Raw genomic sequence first — 19,622 nt, forward strand, 5'->3', positions numbered from 1 at the left:
AAACTCAATGTAATGTGAGCTACGTTACCGGCTACAAAATGGGCTGGTTTTACTTAATCCAAGGTCATAAAAAGCAAACGAAAGATCACTTGAGTGAAATGTAACACCGATTTCACCATTTCATAGAAGTTTTGAAGATGCATTTATGAGTGCGTAACGTAGCTCACAGTAACGTAGTTCACGGGTTTTTAATGTTTTTGATGTGATTTGCGAACGTTAGAATGTTATGTCGGTTAATTCTAATATAAATGGGGTTCGATCACTGGTACCTATCACATATTATTAGGAAGTACTTGTTATACAAGTGCATACTATGGAATTCTGGTAACGTAGCTCACCAATCTTAACATGGTCGGTCGAAATTTCAATGTTTACAACATTTCTATGCCAAAAATGCTACAGCATCACGATTTTTACTGTTATTTTTAAAAACATATGAGTGTTTCCTTTCAAAAACCGTAAACTACGTTGATACCTCTGTTTTACGTATTTCCAATAATGTGTGTTAAAAAGTGGTAACGTAGCTCACAGCGTTTTCGTGGAAAGTGCAATTTATTTTAGAATTACACAAAGACGTTTTAATCACTAAAAAATAATGTTGATATGCAATATGATGACGCCTTATCTAATTAAAAAACAACAAATATGTAAAGATATCGCATTTATTCAAAGAAAATATTAAGGATCAGATTTGACACTTAAGCAGTGGAAACGCAATTTTAGCGATTTTCGAGCCTTTGCAAGGGTTAATCAGGCTGAAGAAAGCATTTAAAGTATGGACAACTATATATGTCCGTGTAGATCTCGTTTAGTTCTACCAGAAAAACAACATATTTGATGCCCTAAATGCTCGACAAAGTATTTGTGGACCAAAGAATGGAAAAAGGGCTATTGGCACCGGATTTTGTAGTATGAGCGATATGCTTCACACCACCAATGAACAATATTTTCGATATCAGTTCTAGTCTAAACATCAAAAATGATTTAAAAGTTTTTATTTACAAATTCGAGGAGATTGGAAAAGGCACAACGTCGGATATGACAGACACGATGCGTTTGTCGTATTAGTACAATCCAAATATGCAAAAACCACTATCATATTCGGCAACATTGACCGCTCCAAGCGAAACGTGGCTTTAACGAAGATTGTTCACTGGTCCGAAAAAAGGATTCGCTATGGTCCGAAAAATTAAAATGGGTTGCTAGTCCGAAAGTTAGGGTCATGAGAGTCAGAGTAATAGTTAGAGTCAGAGACACGGTTTAGAGGTTTAGAGTCAGAGGTAGGTTTAGGGTTTGGGCGCATTCTAGCGAACTTTCCGGACTACCAATAGACCTTTTTCCCTCTATCCCACAATGCACTATTCCAGGGGGTATGACGTAGTTCATCAACCTCATAGATCGTGTGCATCCGATGGTCTTTGCCAGGCCTTTGCAATTATTTTGTCTTAATATGGGCATACTGATTCCATATATGCGGATTATCGTAAAGGCCATCGATGTTACTAATTATGTAATTATTGAATACACGAGTGATGCAGTTACGGAGCGATGCAGAACATCTGTGTAAGAGATTTATGTTTACGTCTTATTTTCATCTCCGAAAAAAAAGTGAAACGGACGCCGACAAAATATCACTGCGTGTCCCGTCGTTAGTTTTTCACCATTAGGTCTATAAAATGTATACAAAGTTAGGTTTCAATAGCAGGAAACTTGTTTGGCTGAGGACACCATGTCCATAAGGCATAAAATGTTGTTTTTGCCCCGAAAGGTATTAGAGATCGCGGCGCCATTATCGTGATTATCGGGGATTCCTTTTTGTGATGAAGGCACCAGCCGAAATGTCCGTATTCCATAATGTAATGAACTTAACTCTGTACTCCCCCGGGGAGATGATGTAGTTTGCGACACTCATACCCCCCTGGAATAGTGCATGATGGGAAAGAGGGAAAAAGGTCTATTCCTTGCTATTGTTCGGACTAACGAACTTTAGGTAGGACTAACTTTGATCAGCTCGTAATCGGCGGGAATCATTAGGCCTTTACCACTACGCTGAAAAGTAGAACCATGTTGAGAGTAATATAGTTGATCTACCTGTTTTAAGGTATAGGACTTCAATTAATAATTTGTAATACTTCTGGCGAAATGTCACATGACAATTTCCCACATAAGATATATCGATATTATTCCGCGATGCTGTAAGGCCGCCGATTACGAGCTGATCAAAGTGTAGTGAACTCACCCCGCTGTACACTGCAAGAATGTCTGAAATGGCACGACTGGCTACTTTGTACATTGTTTTCTATATTATTGTAGTTATGTAACGTTTCTTCGTGATATTTGTATATTCTGAATCAATAATATAATGAAGACCGTATAAGACATTTTGGAACAGGTTCCAGATCACCGGGTTACAGTTTTCTTTGAGACAACCGTCGGCTGATTATCTTCACGAAAATAGTTTAGGCCTGCTGTTGATTACCGCCTTGATCTATGAGAATAATTAGACAAAAGAAAGTATTTAGAATTTCATTTTCATTTTTAATGCTGAAGGAAGTAGAAGTATAACAATTAAATACACTACCCACATCACACCCATGCTACCCCCGGGGGGGGGGGGGGGGCACTCAAATTTAGAGTGACGGGTATGTGCCTACCGGCGTCGCGAAGTAGGGGCCTATCGGGTACAAAGCGCTATTTTAAAAAAGGGGGTCATTGGGTACAGACAAAACCAAAAAGGGGGTCATTTGGTATAATATTTCAAAAAAAGGGTCATCGGGTAGAAAATTTTGAAAAATGGAGCAAAATTTTGAAAGTTTTGGCATAATTTTGAAAAAATAGAGAAAAAATTTGAAAGTTTCGGCATTATCTTGTTGCATTTTGATGATGGTATTCTAGAAAATCTAAAGGGGGTCATTGGGTAGCCGCAACCAAAAAAGGGGTCATTGGGTAGCCTCAACTAAAAAAAAGGGGGTCAACGGGTATGACTTTTAAAAAAAGGGGGGTCATCGGGTATAATCGACTTCAAAGAGGGGGCCTATTGACAGGCACATACCTTCACTTCCAAAGTTGAGTGCCCCCGGGCATACTACACATTCTAACTTATGCACTTCTTCTTCTCCTCATCTTCCTCTTGCTCTTCAATACATTATCCACGTTAAAAAAGGACCACTAACCGCGAAATGTGGATATCCAACTAGTTTGCCCCGCAGGGCTATAAGACCACTAACCGCGAAATATGGATATCCAGCAATCTTAAACTATAAATAAGAAAGAGGACAGGGCTTGAAGAATGAGGGAAATTACGGGGTAAAAAGTAAAACCATTAAGGTTATACAGGATTTTGAACTTTTGTGTAGGCAAATTGGCTGCACGTAGCCACCTAAAATATTTTGTTTTTCAAAAAATAAACATGGCAGGCCTAAAAATCATACTTCATCTTAAAGTTGACACTCTAATGATTATTATTGTAATACTTTTAACGTCATAGCTCATACACAAATGTACTTTGTAAGTGTTTCAATTTGTGTTCAATTTCATGAGCATGAGGTTTTTTGGGAAAGAGGCCAGGAAAATATGGGGAGAGGGTCCGATTTCATTGCGATTTCGCATATGTGTTACAAACAAACCAATGAAATAATGTACCTATTTATTCTTTCGATAGGTCCTCCTGATTTAAAACAGTAAGCTTACATGTTCACAGAATGTAAATGAAAATGATGGGGTAAATGTCGTCTTTTTTGCAACAACAATATTAATTTAGTGTGCCAATATATTGACACAGTTATTCCCTACATTATTTCTTTGAAGTATCAGCTAACACATGCATATCAAAATTTTATGAATCAGCTACGGGAAACATTAAAAATAATTTATTTCATCTCAGCATATCAGGCCAAATGGTCCAAAATGGAGTTCTGAGATATCCACACATTTAGTTTCAAGTACTCACATTTTCTGCTATTTCACAGTATCAATTCACAATCCCATAATATTCCAGGTGCAGTGCTCCTGTATTACTACTGATAATCCTTACTGCATGGGAAGTATCAATTGATTTTCACAAAACTTGCAGAAATTGACAAATTTCTGCCAAAACTTCCACACTACCTATTATCATGTTCAAACCATGTGCTAACTTGTTTACAATGCTAGTTAGTGTTGCCAGGGCCAGGGTGATAGTACTTATTTTATTGATTTTGTCTAGTATAGTGCTGGTTGAATACTCATGCTCCACTGTGCATATGCTTCTGTGATTTTAGCAATCAAATGAAAATGATAGGGTTGCCAGTTCATGCACTGGAATAATAATCACTATAAGGGGGCACATCACTAAATAAATGTCCCATTGAAATACATGTGAAAATACAATCAAGTAACTAGGTGCATAATAATTATGAGTCCTGGGGAGGGTAGAATGGGGAGGGGGAGCAGTTTTTGGCAAACATTTACAGTGCATCTTTATAAGGCTTAGGAAACACTACAGAAACATTCAAATCTGCATCATAATATCTAGGCCATTTAAAGTTTCCACATTGGCAAAGTTAGGCTGGCCGAGAGCAGGGCCAGGGGAGGATGACAGGAAATGTTGGCATACCTTTTAAAATCTAACCCACAGGCCCCCATGTATATTTGGGATTCCCCCTTCCAAAGAAAATGATAGCCCCCAAGGTCTTAGCCAGCCATGCGTCCACCGTCTTTAAGACAGGCTAATCTAATTTTAGACAGGTGGATTTAATGGATTTTACAGATGTGATAGTTCTAAAACAGATGATTTTAAGGCTATATGAACTTGAGACTAATTCAGAGTGACATGTAAAGGCCAAATCAGGACAAATTTGACCCCAGTGACCCTTCCATGGGTACAGACAAGTTGTTTTATATTTGAGGGTCAAATTTTGGTGTCTGCTTGGACGGGTGGTTTCTGATTTCTGGCTAAGACTCTGATAGCCCCTCACACCTTCTCTTTCTTCCATGAGTTACACCAAATGCGGAAAGATTTAGTGTAGTGTCCCCTTAAAACAAGAACTGTCTTTAAAAAAGAATTAGTGCTGTGGGATATCTAGAGCAAATATTGATACACAAAAATAATTTAAAAATACTTTGTTGATACAATTTTTCAATCTACATCTCTGAGATGTTTAATATATACATATACTTCATAAATAAAAATTAAAAAACAAAAGACAAGTTGAGTGGAATTTTCACCCTCCGTAACCTTAAGGTTAGGGTTTAGGGTTAGGTTTTGGTTTGGGGTTAGGTTTAGGGTTTAGGGTTAGGATTTAGGGTTAGGGGTAACCTTAATGTAACATTGATTAAAATTAACCATATTTACATTTTAACCCCTTTTACTGATTATAACATATATACTGCGCCAATAAGGTATCCTTACACTTGGAAAAATAATCACAATTTCCAAACTGAACAATATTGGGGTAAATTTGTTTGTTTTTAATAGATGTACTATCTAATTCTGCACATTATGACACTCCATTGAATCCAATGTGACTTCAAGAAGCAAAGTTACAAGCATTTGATTACGGACTTACGGACTTACGGAATTGATGGGTAGTGTTTAGGCACTCGCCTTTATATCCCCATATCTTTGCCAATATTTCTGGAGTTCATGTTTGAATGAGGTAACTGTCAGTGCGTTAATAACTTGCTGAGGTTAAGTTATTCCATTCTTCAATGACTCTTTGCGTGAAGAAATCCTTTCTGCAGCGAAGACCTTTATGCAATCTGGGTTTAAAGATCTTCTTGTTGTGTCCTCTTGTGCTGCTGTTTTCAATCATCAATTGAAAAAACTTGTCTGCATTTACCTTCTCTAGTCCATTCATGATTTTGTTCACCTCTATCAGGTCACCGCGCAATCTTCTCGTCTCCAGTGTAAATAGACCCAGTGCCTCTAATCTCTCTTCATATTGAAGATCTTTTCTGGAATTAATTTGGTGGCTCTTCTTTTGCCCTTTTTCAGCAGTAGTAAAATCTTTCTTCAATCCTGGATTCCATACTGGAACACAATATTCAAGATGAGGTCGTATGTATGATCTATAAAGAATCTGGAAGGCATCTTGGTCAAAGTGCTTGAATGTCGTTTTAAGAGAGTTCGTGGCTTTCTGGGCTGCTTTTGAACATTGGGTGCTGGGCTTGCAGTCATTCGTAATGTACACTCCCAAATCCTTTTCACTCTCAATTTCTTCAAGTGCTGCCCCATTCATCTTGTAGCTTCCACCTGGGTTATTGTATCTCATATACATCACCTTACACTTTGCTGTGTTAAATTTCAGGAGCCATATTCTAGACCATTCAAGGAGGTTATCTATGTCTTTCTGCATTCCTTGTACATCATCATTTGAGTTCACACTACTAAATACTTTGGTGTCATCCGCAAACATCTATGCCTCTGATTCAATAACTTCAGGAAGGTCATTTATGCATACTTTGAAAAGGAGTGGCCCTAGCACGGATCCTTGCGGAACTCCACTTGTAACTTCTGCTTCAGCTGACTTGCCCTTCCTCACTGCTACATACTGTGATCTCCCACTGAGAAAGCCTTGGATCCAATTCAGTATATTTCCTCTGACCCCATATGAACTGAGTTTACTCAAAAGTCTCTTGTGTGGCACCGAATCAAAGGCCTTCTGATAATCAAGAAAAACAACGTCTACTCCATTTCCTCTATCAAGCTTTTCTGTTATGTCTTCCAGAGTCTCCAATAAATTTGTAAGGCACGATTTCCCCTTTGAGAAGCCATGTTGTTTTTCTGAAAGTGCACTGTGTTCATCAAGATGTTTTTGAATTTTGTCTTTGATGATCGATTCCATGACCTTGCAAGGGAAGTTAAACTCACAGGTCTGTAATTGCCGGGTTTTGTTTTCGATCCCTTTTTGACGATGGGTGTAACTCTTGCTGTTTTCCAGTCTGCTGGCAAAATCCATGTGTCAAGTGTTTTCCTGAAGATGAGGTACAATGGAGTTGCTAATTCACTGCTACACTCTTGCAGAATTCTTGGATGAAATTTATCTGGTCCCGGGCATTTATCACCCTTTAGCTTTTTCACTTTCTCTTCTACATCTTCTATGCTAAAATCAAAATCACTCACTTCATCCTCAATAACACTTGGTAGAATTGGTATCTCTCCATCTGGTTCTTTAGTGTACACTGATTGAAAGAAGGAACTCAGTACTTCAGCTGCCTCTGTGTCGTTGTCGGTTCTTGTCCCATCTCCTTTTTCAAGCTGTGTTACTCCAACGTTCACCTTTTGTTTCTCTCTAACGTAACTATAGTACTTCTTCGGTTTCGTCTTGAACTCCTTCATGAGTTCTTTTTCATAGTCTGCTTGTGCTTTCCTGACTATTTGTCTGGTCCTGTTGTTTTGCTTCTTATAATCTGCAAAATCACTATCATTTGTGACCGTACACCACGAATGAGCCGTAAATGTCCTCAATTGTATTCTGAGTTACAGTGTAAAATGGGCATGAAGGTCATATTCATAGGTATTTCAATTTGGTGCTACGTGTATCTCATTAAATGAGGTACACGTAGCACCAAATTGAGGTACCTATGAATACGACCTTCATGCCCATTTTACACTGTAACTCAGAATACAATTGAGGACATTTACGGCTCATTCGTGGTGTACGGTCACATTTTGTGTTCTCTTGTATCTTTTATAGAGTTCATACTTCTTTTTGACAACTCTTTTGACTCCAGATTTCATCCATCGTGGTTTGTTTTTCTTTGTAGGCTTCTTCTTTGGCACATGTTTATCAGTCACACTCTGATACTTGTGTTTCAACAGTTGCCATGCACCTTCACTGTCAAGAATGTCCATTTCTTCATTCCACTTGATAGAACTGAAGTCGGCTCTCATATCATTATAGTTTGCTTTGTTAAAATGTGGCTTTAACTCATTGTCATCCTGCAGAGTCTCTATGTCAACATGGCATGTAAAATTCCAAAATAAACCGACATGATCGCTTTTCCCTATGGGGTGTATTTCCTCTATTTCTCCATCAATCATTGGTTCTTAAGACAAGGTCAAGCAACGATGGTCTTTGCCCCTCTCTATATCTGGTTGGTTTGGTAACATGCTGAATCCAATAAAGATCTTGAGTAACATCGTAGAATACACTTGCTGGATGTGTGTCACTCGCTTCCACAAAGCCTTCTGTCCACTTGGTTTCTTTGAAATTAAAATCGCCGAAAACCAGGATGTGGCTTCTTCTCATATTGTCAATACTCTTCAGTTGATGAAGTAATTTCTCATTATTTGTGTCTGTACTGTTTGGGCTGCGATAACAAAGTCCAACAAGTAGAACTTCACTTTTATTTAACTTCACATCACACCATAGTGATGATTCAAAGTTGTTGCTGACTACCTCATGACATTCGGAGACTTGTAGATTGTCACGGACATACATTAGGCTTGTCCTCTCTGAAAAGATTGTACCCACTTAAACTTACTTCTCCATCTAACACAGAGTCGCCACACCATGATTCTGCAATGTCGATGACATCAGGATCAAGTTTGTCTATGTGGACTAGTAGTTCACTCCGCTTATTCATACAGCTGGCGTTTGTGTAAAAGCATTTCAGAGAACTAAGATTGCTACTACATGTATTTCTGCAAGTCGAAACATCGTTTCTTAAGGTAGGACCATCTTTCTGGGTAGCGCTAAACTTCTCCTCTGGTTCTGGTTCTTTATTGTCTATTTCAATATCACTTTTCTTTAGTTTCATAATCTTTGAAGTATCACTAACTTCATGTACAGTACTTCCTGTACCTGTGCTGTTGTGCTTGGGTACAGATTTTATGTACAAAGTTTTCTTTTTCTCCTTTGAAGAATTTGGCTTGACTTTTGCCTGCCTTATCATCATATCATTGTCACTAGTACCCAGAACTTCCAGGGGTTGGTCAGTCTGCACATCGCCCCTTACCGTAAAGTTCTGGTTTAAACTCACTTCTCCACTGGTCCCTTCTGCTCTTCTGTCATCTGACACTGGCTGGAACTCAGGTGGGTAAAGAGTTAGATTAGACGAAGGTCCAGTTTTAAAAGTGACAAACTGGCCTATTCAAAACTCCACAGACTAGACATCTGGTTTGAGAGTGATGAATGCCTAATTTATGCGTTATGCTTTAATTTAAAACAAAAGGAACGAAAGAAAACTGAAACAAAAGAACTAACAAATAAAGTGAAAATTATGAAAAGTACAGAGAAGCAAAAACTGAAATAAAAACTGCTTTAAATAACGCTTCAATTAAGAAACTGTGTTGTCTCTTTGTTTCGCTTGTTGCAATCTTTTTGCGCCTTATAGGCCAGTTTGTCACTTTTAAAACTGGACCTTTGTCTATTCAATTGCTTGTAACTTTACTTCTTGAGGTCACATTGGATTCAATGTGGTGTCATAATGTGTAGGATTAAATAGTGCATCAATTAAAAAAACAAATTTACCCCAATATTGTTCGGTTTTGAAATTGTGATTATTTTTCCAAGTGTAAGGATACTTTATAATAAGAATGAGGATGGGGTGCCCTCGTCCTCGTCCTCCTCTTCTTCTTCTCCTCTTATCCTTCTTCTTCCTCCTCCACCTCCTCCTCTGCTTCTTCTTCTTCTTTGGGGACCCATTGACAAGAATCAGTTTCCAGGCACTTTTATAAACATCTCCTTGATCAGCCGTCTATTTAACCCGGGGGTACTCAGTAGGCCTACAAATGACCATACGGGGACGTGCCGCAAATATGGGTAGCATTTTCAGCCTCTTGGTATATCAATGACCCCTTTTTCAAAGCATATTTTGGTATATGAATGGGTCCTTTTTTCAAAATGTTCTCAATTTTTTCGGAAAATAGCCCAATTTGTCCTTAATCTAGCGAAATTTTTCAAAATTTTCCCAAAATTTTGGGAAAATTTGTAAAAAACTAAGACAATTTGGGTTAAATTCGGCCGAAAATTTTGACTTTTAGTATATCAATGGGTCCAAATTTCTTGAAAAATTGGTATATTTATGGGTCCACTTTCAAATTCTCAGCGGCACGTCCCTACCAAAACCAAACTTGAGTACCCCCCGGGCTATTTAAACGCTTTTGTTCAGTACCCCTGAATTGTCGGGCCACATGGACTTCGTCCACCCTGCTATGCACCCTGGCAGGGTGCTTTGGAAAGAACTGTAATTTCTGAGACACCCTGTACCTACCATCCTTATTTTGACCATCGTCGCTATTGTCATTTTGGTTATCATTGCTTTGACCATTCATACCACCGCCACCTAAAATGAGAGTAGAATTATTTTCATCAGTGTCATATGTTTTTGGAACACCCTGTATGTGCATGTCAAAATAACCCGCAATAATCTGATAAACCATTTAGGCATACTGATATACAAAAAATTATTCGTCATAGTAGTGATTCTTCAGTGGCGGCGCCATGGGGGAATGGGGAGAAAATGCCCCCAGTCAGAACTATTTCCCACAGTCCTCCCTCCCCCCCGCGGAAAAACCCAAAATAGGCAATTTTCTACTTTTTGGAGCAATTTTGAGCAAAATTGGTTGATTTTGCCCTCCCGGAAATTCACTTTTACTCCCAATTTCCCCCTCCCCCGAACAAATTCCTGGCACCGCCACTGATTAGGCCTACCATAGGCCTCGTGATAGATGAATACAATTTTGAATACTTATTATAATATGACCTTAATTTTTGTGATATTCTGCTCTGTGAATGTTTTTCTCACTATTTAAGCATAAAAAATATTACAATTCTGAAATTTTATTTGGTACGTTAAACTCACCAAAATGACGCCACAACATACTGCGTAGAATACGTATACTTGACAGTGGTTTAAATGCATTGTTTTAACAAAACAATAAACTTAAAATTTTTACCCATGAAAAAATGACGAATTTCTTCTGTACCTTTCACCAAATAAAAGAATCATAACTGTGGTATGATCCCTTTAGCATGAATTTTTTTTTTTTGTTGTTGTTTTTTTTTTGGTTTTTTGATGTTGTTGTTTAAACGGTTAATCTCTGTGGAGACACTTTTGGGTCCTGTTAGGCTCGAACAAAATGCTCAAGCCAGGCTAAAAAGTCTATAACAAACGATCTGGTCTATGTGAAAAGAAACGAGCAGAGGATGATTTAAGGAAGCCCCATCATGCACTGTAAAAGTGTTATCACTAGAGTTTCAACTGCCACTTTACTTTTCAAATCCCATTGAACTCTGTGCAAAAGATGTTGTTTTAGAATTGCCCGTGTGTCATTATTACTTGGTCGATTTCAGATCTAAAGTGATGTATGCATGAAGGATAATTCACACCTTCTGTAGATAACATAAAATGTGAAATCGACCAACCTTTTGAAGGTGTTTTTATTGTAAATATATCTGTCAAAATTCAAATTTCACCATGCACGTGCGTACTACTAGTATGCAGTGGGCGGACAGTGCCGGGGGACAGTGGTGTCACACAGCTGTGCTAACCGCAAGACTTGCTGGGAAGTGCTTAAATCATCCTCTGAGAAACGAGAGAAACAAATTTGAAGATCAAGATCAAGGAAAAGAAGGACACTCCCAACAATCAGGTAAAGTGAACAATTTTACTGTCAGCTCTGGGTTAAAGGCTCTGGTATGAGCGTTTGGGCAGTATTTTTTGTGGGACACACATGCATGAGAGCACATCAGACATATCGAATTGCATTCTGAATACAAAGAATGTCGTTCTGATTATTTTTTTTAAATTGGCGATATAATACAAATTTTATGACCAAGTTTTAAAATTTGATATATAACAGTCTTCGAAGTAAACTTTATAAATCGAATGATATGTACTTAAGGGATCTGGAATGAGCGTTTTAAGTGTTTCGACAGTATTTTTAGTGGGACATGAGAGCACATCAGACATATCGAATTGCATTCTGAATACGCAGAATGTCTTTTCAGTTGATAACAAATAATTTTCATTTTTTTAAATTTACAATATAATACAAATTTTAAGACAAATTATTAAAATTTGATATTTTTCACATTTGTGATATATAACAGTCCTTGAAGTAAATTTTATAAATCTAATGATATATGTGACGTGTCATGTCAAAAGGAGACACTTTTGGGCAGGATAGTAAATGGAGAAATAGCCAAAAATCTGCCCGGGAGTGATTTTTCACAATTTGGGTTTGTTGCGGATTTGTGATGTTCTTAATGATAAAAATATTGTCTGATAGTTTCAGACCGGAATATAACTGGCATCTTGTATCTTTTAAGACATTTTTCAAAGTAATTCCTACTCTCGACATTGTCAATAATATTTTTAAAGGCCGATATCTCAATTTCCAATTTTATAATACCATAACTTACAAGCTCAATATCTTCGCTTAGGAACGTCCGATTTCATTGGGGAAAACGGCGGTGTGGAGCAAAATACATCTATATTTAAGATAGGTAAAAACCTCAAAATTGATAACCTGCCCAAAAGTGTCTCCTTTTGACATGACACGTCACATATTCTTAAAGTGTATGTAGCTGGGAGGAAAAGCCGACGATCAATTTAAAATTTTGACCTTTCATATTGAAGATATGGATTTTTTTCCCAAAAAGACCTAATTTTTTTTGGTGTTTTGGGCAAAAATCCATATCTTCAATACGAAAGGTCAAAATTTTGATTGATCGTCGGCTTTTCATCCCAACTACACACACTTCAAGTATCATCAGATTTATAAAGTTTTCTTCGAGTACTGTTAAATATCAAAAATATCAATTTTTAATGATTTGCCATAAAATGTGTATAACATTGCGAATTTCAAAAAATCAAAATTATTTGATATCAGAAGGACATTCTTCGTATTCAGAATGCAATTCGATATGTCTGATATGCTCTAATGTCCCACAGTCCAAAGATTTATACCCCACCCCTTAAAGTGTATAGTTGGTATGAAAAGACCTCTTTTTTGGGTATGGGGGAAAAATCCTTATCTTCAATACAAAAGGTCAATATTTTCAATTGATCATCGCCTTTAAAATATAAAACTGTTAAATATAAAAAAAAATAATGAAGAAGGAGGCGGCCTATATGCTTCACCCTAGCATATCAATTTTTAATCATTTGCCATAAAATGTGTATTATGCCTATATCGCGAATTTCAAAAAAATCAAAACTATTTAATATCAGAATGACATTCTACTTATTCAGAATGCAATTCGATACGTCTGATGTGCTCTCACGTCCCACAAAAAATACCGTGCAAACGTTCATACCCCATGGTCCAATCTCAACCGAGGCATTGATATCCACGGTGGCGTAGCTACCGGGGGGCAGGGGCGATCGCCCTTGGCAAAAATTGCCTATTTGGGCCCCGCCCCCTAGTGCAAGGAAAAAAAGGAGAGAGAGAGAGAGAGAGATAGGAAAAAAGAGAGAGGGAGAGGAGGGAAAGAGAGATATTGGAATCCATACGATATGCAATACCATACGATTATTATCAATAAGCCTGGCAAAATTGTCTATTTGGGCTCCAGCTCCCTAGTTTGGGCCCCGCCCCATACAGGCTTGCCCCCTGGAAAAAATCCCAGCTACGCCGCTGATGATATTACGTTCTACATTCACGAGATCCGAGACCTTGTGTAAAGTGACTGGTAGAGAGGCAAATTACAAAAAGAAAAAAAGAAAAGAAAAAAATGGATTTTAATATATAAATGTATATCAACAAATAGTAAATAGTCAACATATTATAAATTAACTAGGCCTACAAACTGCCAATCGTTTTATTTGGTCAACTTACATTGAGCAGGCATCGGGAAAGTACCGGGCGGCGGGCAAGCTCGCTTTATCCTCGCGAGTACTACCGGTAGTACCGGTGCGGCATCTACGGGTGATGATATATCAGCGAGAATATAAGCAAGAACAAAACACACAAAAACAGTTTTGCAATTCATGATGCTTTGATCAAACAGTACAAACAGAACGCTTTAATAATTAATACACAGTGGTCTCTATCAAAATATCTCCTTTCAGCGTATCAACTACAAAGTGATGATGTGCACGAACGTCGGCAACCTATTAAATCACAAACACGGTTATCATCTGGTTTCATTATTTTGAAGCAAAATCAATAATTAAAAATAAATCAATTTCATAATTATGACAATTAGTTAATTGATTGGATTTCATTTGTTTCAGATGGTGCCATCTGAATGATTGTTGTTTTCAGTCTACGAAATGGGATGGAATTTTCTCATAATTAATAATAATATATTTAATTATTTATAAGCACGTCAGCACTCCACATTTGCATACGATTTACCGATTTACAAGTTCACGGTGCATGCATATGTACACAAACACACTAGGAGCCTACTTTGAATCCGGGCTTTGAATTATCATTTGAGATTATCCACGAGCATCAGCGCTAGCATCGCACCGCTCACACCCGCCTTGCACTACAATCCGGCACACCCCGTCACACATTACAAATACACCTCACCCCACCCCTCCCCCCTCCCTACCCACCCCACACACACACCCACCCCGTCTCCCACCCACCCCTCACAAAATACCAGAACACACAGTGATGATGTTATTTTATGCAGTCACAAGGTTAGCTTACCTGTATCTGGAACGCCTCTCAAAATTAATTTGCAATTTTCTGCGCGGTCACGTGAAAAAAATAACAACAAAGGAAAACTTCTAATCAAATTCTGTTGCCATATAAGGTTAATTTTTCCGAATAACAGAATATTTTGATTGATAAGAAGAAAACGAACTCTGATGCCAATTTCGTTAATTTCTAGTCCATCTTGTATTGCTTAGGATGTAATGTGTACACTAGACTGATTTTGCATACATGTAGGCCTACATGTACATGTAGTTTAGTGTGTCTTGGTAAGGGTGACTGCATCATCATCATCAGTCGGCTGCGGAGCAGGCGACTACAAGCTTTCTCCAACTAATGCGATCTTGGGCAAGCGAAACAATTTTGTTTGGCTGCAGCATCCCTTCAGTATCTCCCAGTGCGGCATGGACATACTGTAAGTACAATGTGCGCGGCCGTCCCCGTTTCCTCTTCCCATGTGGTGGAATATAAAGCGCATAATTCTTTCACAGGCTCGCCATCTTCAAGGTGTAGTATAGGCCTATGGCCGAGAAATTTGAGTTGATGAATCTTGACTTTGGAGTGGTGTTGGTCAGGTTGTAGATGGTTTCATGGGGTGACTGCATATATAACTTTGTATTTCTTGCTGCCTTTTTGTGATTTGTGGTTGATTGACCTGATTTATTAATTTTTTTTTTTTTTTTTCAAATGAATAAAAATGAATAAACATTGAAACATAAAAAACAAAAAAATTCTGAATCTGGAATACCCAGCTCTCTACGTGGTGGCCACGTGCAAAAAATAGCTTTCAGAAAACTTTCAATCAAAGTGAGTGTGACACACCCACACCCATGCATATCCGACCCACAATTTCAGACCTATTCTAGCCCAAAATGAAGGTGAATTTTTGACGGACTAATTGCGAGTGAAACGTGCGAAATTATGCAATTTTATACCCTATTTTGACCCAAACCACATTTATTTCAAGGGATATTTATTGCACCCCAAAAAACCCCCAACAACAACAACAAAACACATTTCTTAATAATCAAACTCTGTCTCTCACATTCACCCACACCCACCACACATTCACCCCCACACACCACACCCATTGACGTACACCCCAACACACCCCATAAAGTGATGATGTTATTTTACGAGTGAGCCTAGTAACAAGGTTACTTCCCTGTATCTGGAACGCCTCTCAAAATTTATGCACACTTTTATGCGCGGTCGCGTGTAAAAGGGAAAAAAATCCTTTAACTAAATTCTGTCACCAACCAACCAACCCCATAGCACACTACCCAGCCCCCACCCTCACACGCCGCACACCCAACCCTATGTCACACCACCCCACCACTCATCTTCATACACCAGACATAGAATGGATATTATGTTATTAAATAATTATATCAATTAACTTTCCTGTATCCGGAAAGCCTCTCAAACTTAATTTGCACTTTCTGTTCGCAGTCGCGTGCAAATAACCAATTTGTACCTTATCAATCGGGTTAAAGTATTCCTTAAAAAAAGGCAAACTTTTAAAATTAAAGTGTGCCCCCCACACACACACCCCCTCAACAGACACACACATTTATTACCGGTACCATAAGCCTGTTTATCAACAGTGTTCTGGTTAATGGTTTCATCATAATTATTGTATTGAAAATTTTTAAATAAACTGATCGATTTGACCTCATGATGAACTCAAAACGTGATTTAAATCCATTAACTGTTTGTTTATTGTATTGATCTGAGAATCAATAACCATGAATAGCAAAAAACAATTTCATGGCAAGTTCAAGGGTGCCGGGTTTGGGTGTATGTGACTAAAACAATTTTATTATATTAGACCACTGTGGACACAAATGAATTATCATGACCTATTGCGGATGTCTTATATGCCTCGTGTAGGGCAAAATAAGACTGAAATATATGTTTTGACATGGTGCATGGTGGATGTGGGCCCTCACTTCACTGGGCCCTACGGAATGCTGAATAAAGCAAAATGTTCTGCATAAATCTAAATCACATCAATATGAACCGTGATTTAAATCCACAAAAGGCTGTTTTGATATGAGAATCAATAACCATGATTTAGGAAAAACAATTTCAGGGCAAGTTGGTAGGCCTATCTATTTTATTTTATTATTTGCCCGCGGAGGGCAAAATATAATAAGTTCTAGGGGAGAGGGTGTCAAATAAACATAAAATCACATTCAATATTGTCATGCACCATCATAATTCATCATAAGGTTTGTTTTTAAGCTGTCATTGTTTTGATAATTTTTGTCCATCTACCCTTGAAAAGATATTTGGGGGGGGGGCACGTGGTCTTCTATGACCACTATTAGGGACGCACCATTAGACTTCAAGGGAAGTTTTTTTTTTTTCACCGCCAAAGGCGACGTTTTTTAAAAATTTCATGCATTTATATAGTTAGTTGGGGAAAAAGTTTTTGGGTTTTTTTAGTGTTGGCGGGGAAAGTTTCTTTTTTGCTCAGTGGGGGGAAGTTTTTTTTTCAAAAACTTCCTCCCCATCCCCTTGAAGTCTAATGGTGCGTCCCTTTAAAAAAAAAATGAGATTACAATTTCTATGAGACTGTTATTTACTGGTGAGCGCCCTTAATTGGTTGACGAGCTGTGATTACCAGGTCGCGCGAAGTGACAAATTTCTAGCCAGAAACTAAACTGCATTGACGTTGTGAATTGTGAAAGCTTACAAGTTACATGTATTTATTCATCGATTTGCTGCTGCAGAGAAGAAACTTTTCATGATCAATCTATGAGGTCGTTTTATGTACATCCTCTCATAAATCTCACGTCAGCAGAGTGAAGGGAATTCGTATTTGAAACCGATAATAATATATTGACTGGTGACTGCATGCACTGCACAGTGCACTGCTTGATTGTTATCACTGCATAGTGCATACGATACATACTCCATAGTGACTCCGGGATGTTGACTTTTTCATTGAATTTCGTTTAATACATTTGTAGCTTGTTTGAAACCTCTAGCTCATTCACAAAGCCTATCGAGGTCTCCACACACTGCAAAGTAACACTACAGCGACTATTCATGTATTAGCTGGGAATCTTCAGAACTTCAGGGGACCCTCTTAACATTGTACATCTGAAGGATTAGACAACATGGCAGGTGCTGGCGCATCTCTCCGAGAGAAATACAAGTCAACAAATTCTCTTATTTGTCTCCTGCAAGGCATAATGAACAGAGTTACAACGGTAGAACTCAGAAACGAAAGTACCGCAACAGGACTAATTGAAAATGTTGACGGTTTTATGAACATCAAAATGAAAGATGTGACATTTGTGTCTTCAGATGGTACAAAGACAAAAATGGATGAATTCTTTGTGCAGGGACCTCAAATACGCTATGTGCAGATACCGGATGATGTGAATATGATGCAAGTGATGAATGCACAGTTACCTGGAATGGGGCGTGGATTAAGGAAGGGACGCGGGACCGGAAGAGGAGGAAATACGTCAAAACTGCCGCAACCAGACTGAATTTGAATAGTGTTGGATTAGTAGATCTGATTTGATTGTTTTAGAGTACGGTACAATATCACCGAGACATTTAAAAGAATACATGTATGACTACATTTACAACATCATGATCATATGCTTGTGGGATGCATTTGTTTCTTTCAATGTACATCTGAGAATTAAATACAGGGACAGTTGAGGCGAGTTGGATCAGATGCTTAGTAAGTTTGTAAAGCACTGAGGGATGATTTTTAGGCTATGCATGAAATTCAGGCCATCGGCAATGAATTCATAGTTTCCTCTTGGGAGATCTTTTTTATTTTTTATTTTGGGTACCCGGGCAGGGAATTTCCTGCCCGAGTTTAGGATTCTCGGGCGGGACTCAAATTCCCGGGACTCACTCACACCCTTAATCATAGGTTCACTTTGCTCATATTGTGAAATCAAAATATTTGTAAATAAATTACAATTATTGCAAGCGCATCTAAAAATGCTCCGGAAAGGGACGAGGGATTCTAAAATTTCCATATTTTAGCACATGCTCTACCCCTACTGCACGCCAAACACCGCTAAAATGCTTACAAGAATGAGACAGACATAACTGACAAGTCAACACTTTCATAATTACATCAACTTTTAAAGAAAATTGAGATTTGAATGAAAATAATGAAAGTTTTGGTCAGTTTTGAAAAATGACGAGCGCTCCAAGAGGAAACTATGAATTAATTGCCATTGGCCTTACTGAATGTTTCAAATAAAAAAATATGAAATGCATTACAATTGCTCCAAAAATGAAATGCGTACGAGCTACAGGAACCAAACTTTTTTCCCGAATGTAATTTGCTTACAGAAACTGAATTTTTTAACAGAACAAAGACTTCAGGTATTAAAGACTCGCAAATCAATAGTTTTCATGTTGACAATTTTTATTGTTTCAGTGCTCATACTGTAATGGAATTGGAAGTTATCTTATAATAGGGTCAATCCATGTCAAATTGCCCAATTGTCAGGAAAGTTCCAGCTCAACCCTCTTGGATTTTTTAAAGAAGTTCCTAAAATGTTGCCCTTATGGTCAAACGAAAAAATCCAAATGTCTGTACATTATTTTGTTTTCTTGTGAGAGCCTCTCAAAGTTGGGATGGTGGGGGGGGGGGAGGGGGGAGCTATGTGCAGAAATTGCAGATAATATCTCATAAATCAATGATTTTCAAGAAAAAATATATCAGTCCCAGAAGGGGTTTGCATCCCCCCCCCCTGTGCAAAAAGAAGACCCCATCCCAACTTTGAGAAGCTCTCACAAGAAAACAAAATAACTTACAGGCCTCATACTTCGGATGTTGTTCTTTGACCATAAGGGCATCATTTTAGGAACTTTTAAAGAAAATCAAAGGGGGTTGAGCTGGAGTCATTGGGTAACCTGACATGAAATGACCCAATAGGCAATTACATGGAATGCCAAATAAAGTGATCTACATTTCAAATGTTGGAATTAATTTAGTGTTCAGTTTAGAGGATATAACCTGAGTGTATTAAAATAA

The 19,622-nt window shown here is 38.0% G+C and overlaps 1 protein-coding gene and 1 long non-coding RNA gene across 2 annotated transcripts; one reads left to right on the forward strand and one right to left on the reverse strand.

Moving 5' to 3' along the window:
* Positions 1 to 1,962: 1,962 nt before the first annotated feature.
* Positions 1,963 to 14,023, reverse strand: LOC140140291 (uncharacterized). The gene is made up of 3 exons (XR_011857240.1): positions 13,769 to 14,023; positions 10,198 to 10,269; positions 1,963 to 2,488 (listed from the first exon to the last, which is right to left on the reverse strand). It is a non-coding gene; the product is annotated as an uncharacterized lncRNA (long non-coding RNA).
* Positions 14,024 to 17,727: 3,704 nt separating this feature from the next.
* On the forward strand, positions 17,728 to 18,105 carry LOC140140434 (U7 snRNA-associated Sm-like protein LSm10). Its single transcript, XM_072162195.1, has one exon. The coding sequence runs from the start codon at positions 17,728 to 17,730 to the stop codon at positions 18,103 to 18,105; it is 378 nt and encodes a 125-aa protein (XP_072018296.1).
* Positions 18,106 to 19,622: the final 1,517 nt, after the last annotated feature.

Source organism: Amphiura filiformis, chromosome 19 (assembly GCF_039555335.1).
Source record: "Amphiura filiformis chromosome 19, Afil_fr2py, whole genome shotgun sequence".
Classification (NCBI taxonomy): domain Eukaryota; kingdom Metazoa; phylum Echinodermata; class Ophiuroidea; order Amphilepidida; family Amphiuridae; genus Amphiura; species Amphiura filiformis.

What these genes read in the sequence shown, in the direction of transcription:
- LOC140140434 (XM_072162195.1), top strand. Translation starts at nt 17,728, where the DNA reads ATGGCAGGTGCTGGCGCATCTCTCCGAGAGAAATACAAGTCAACAAAT.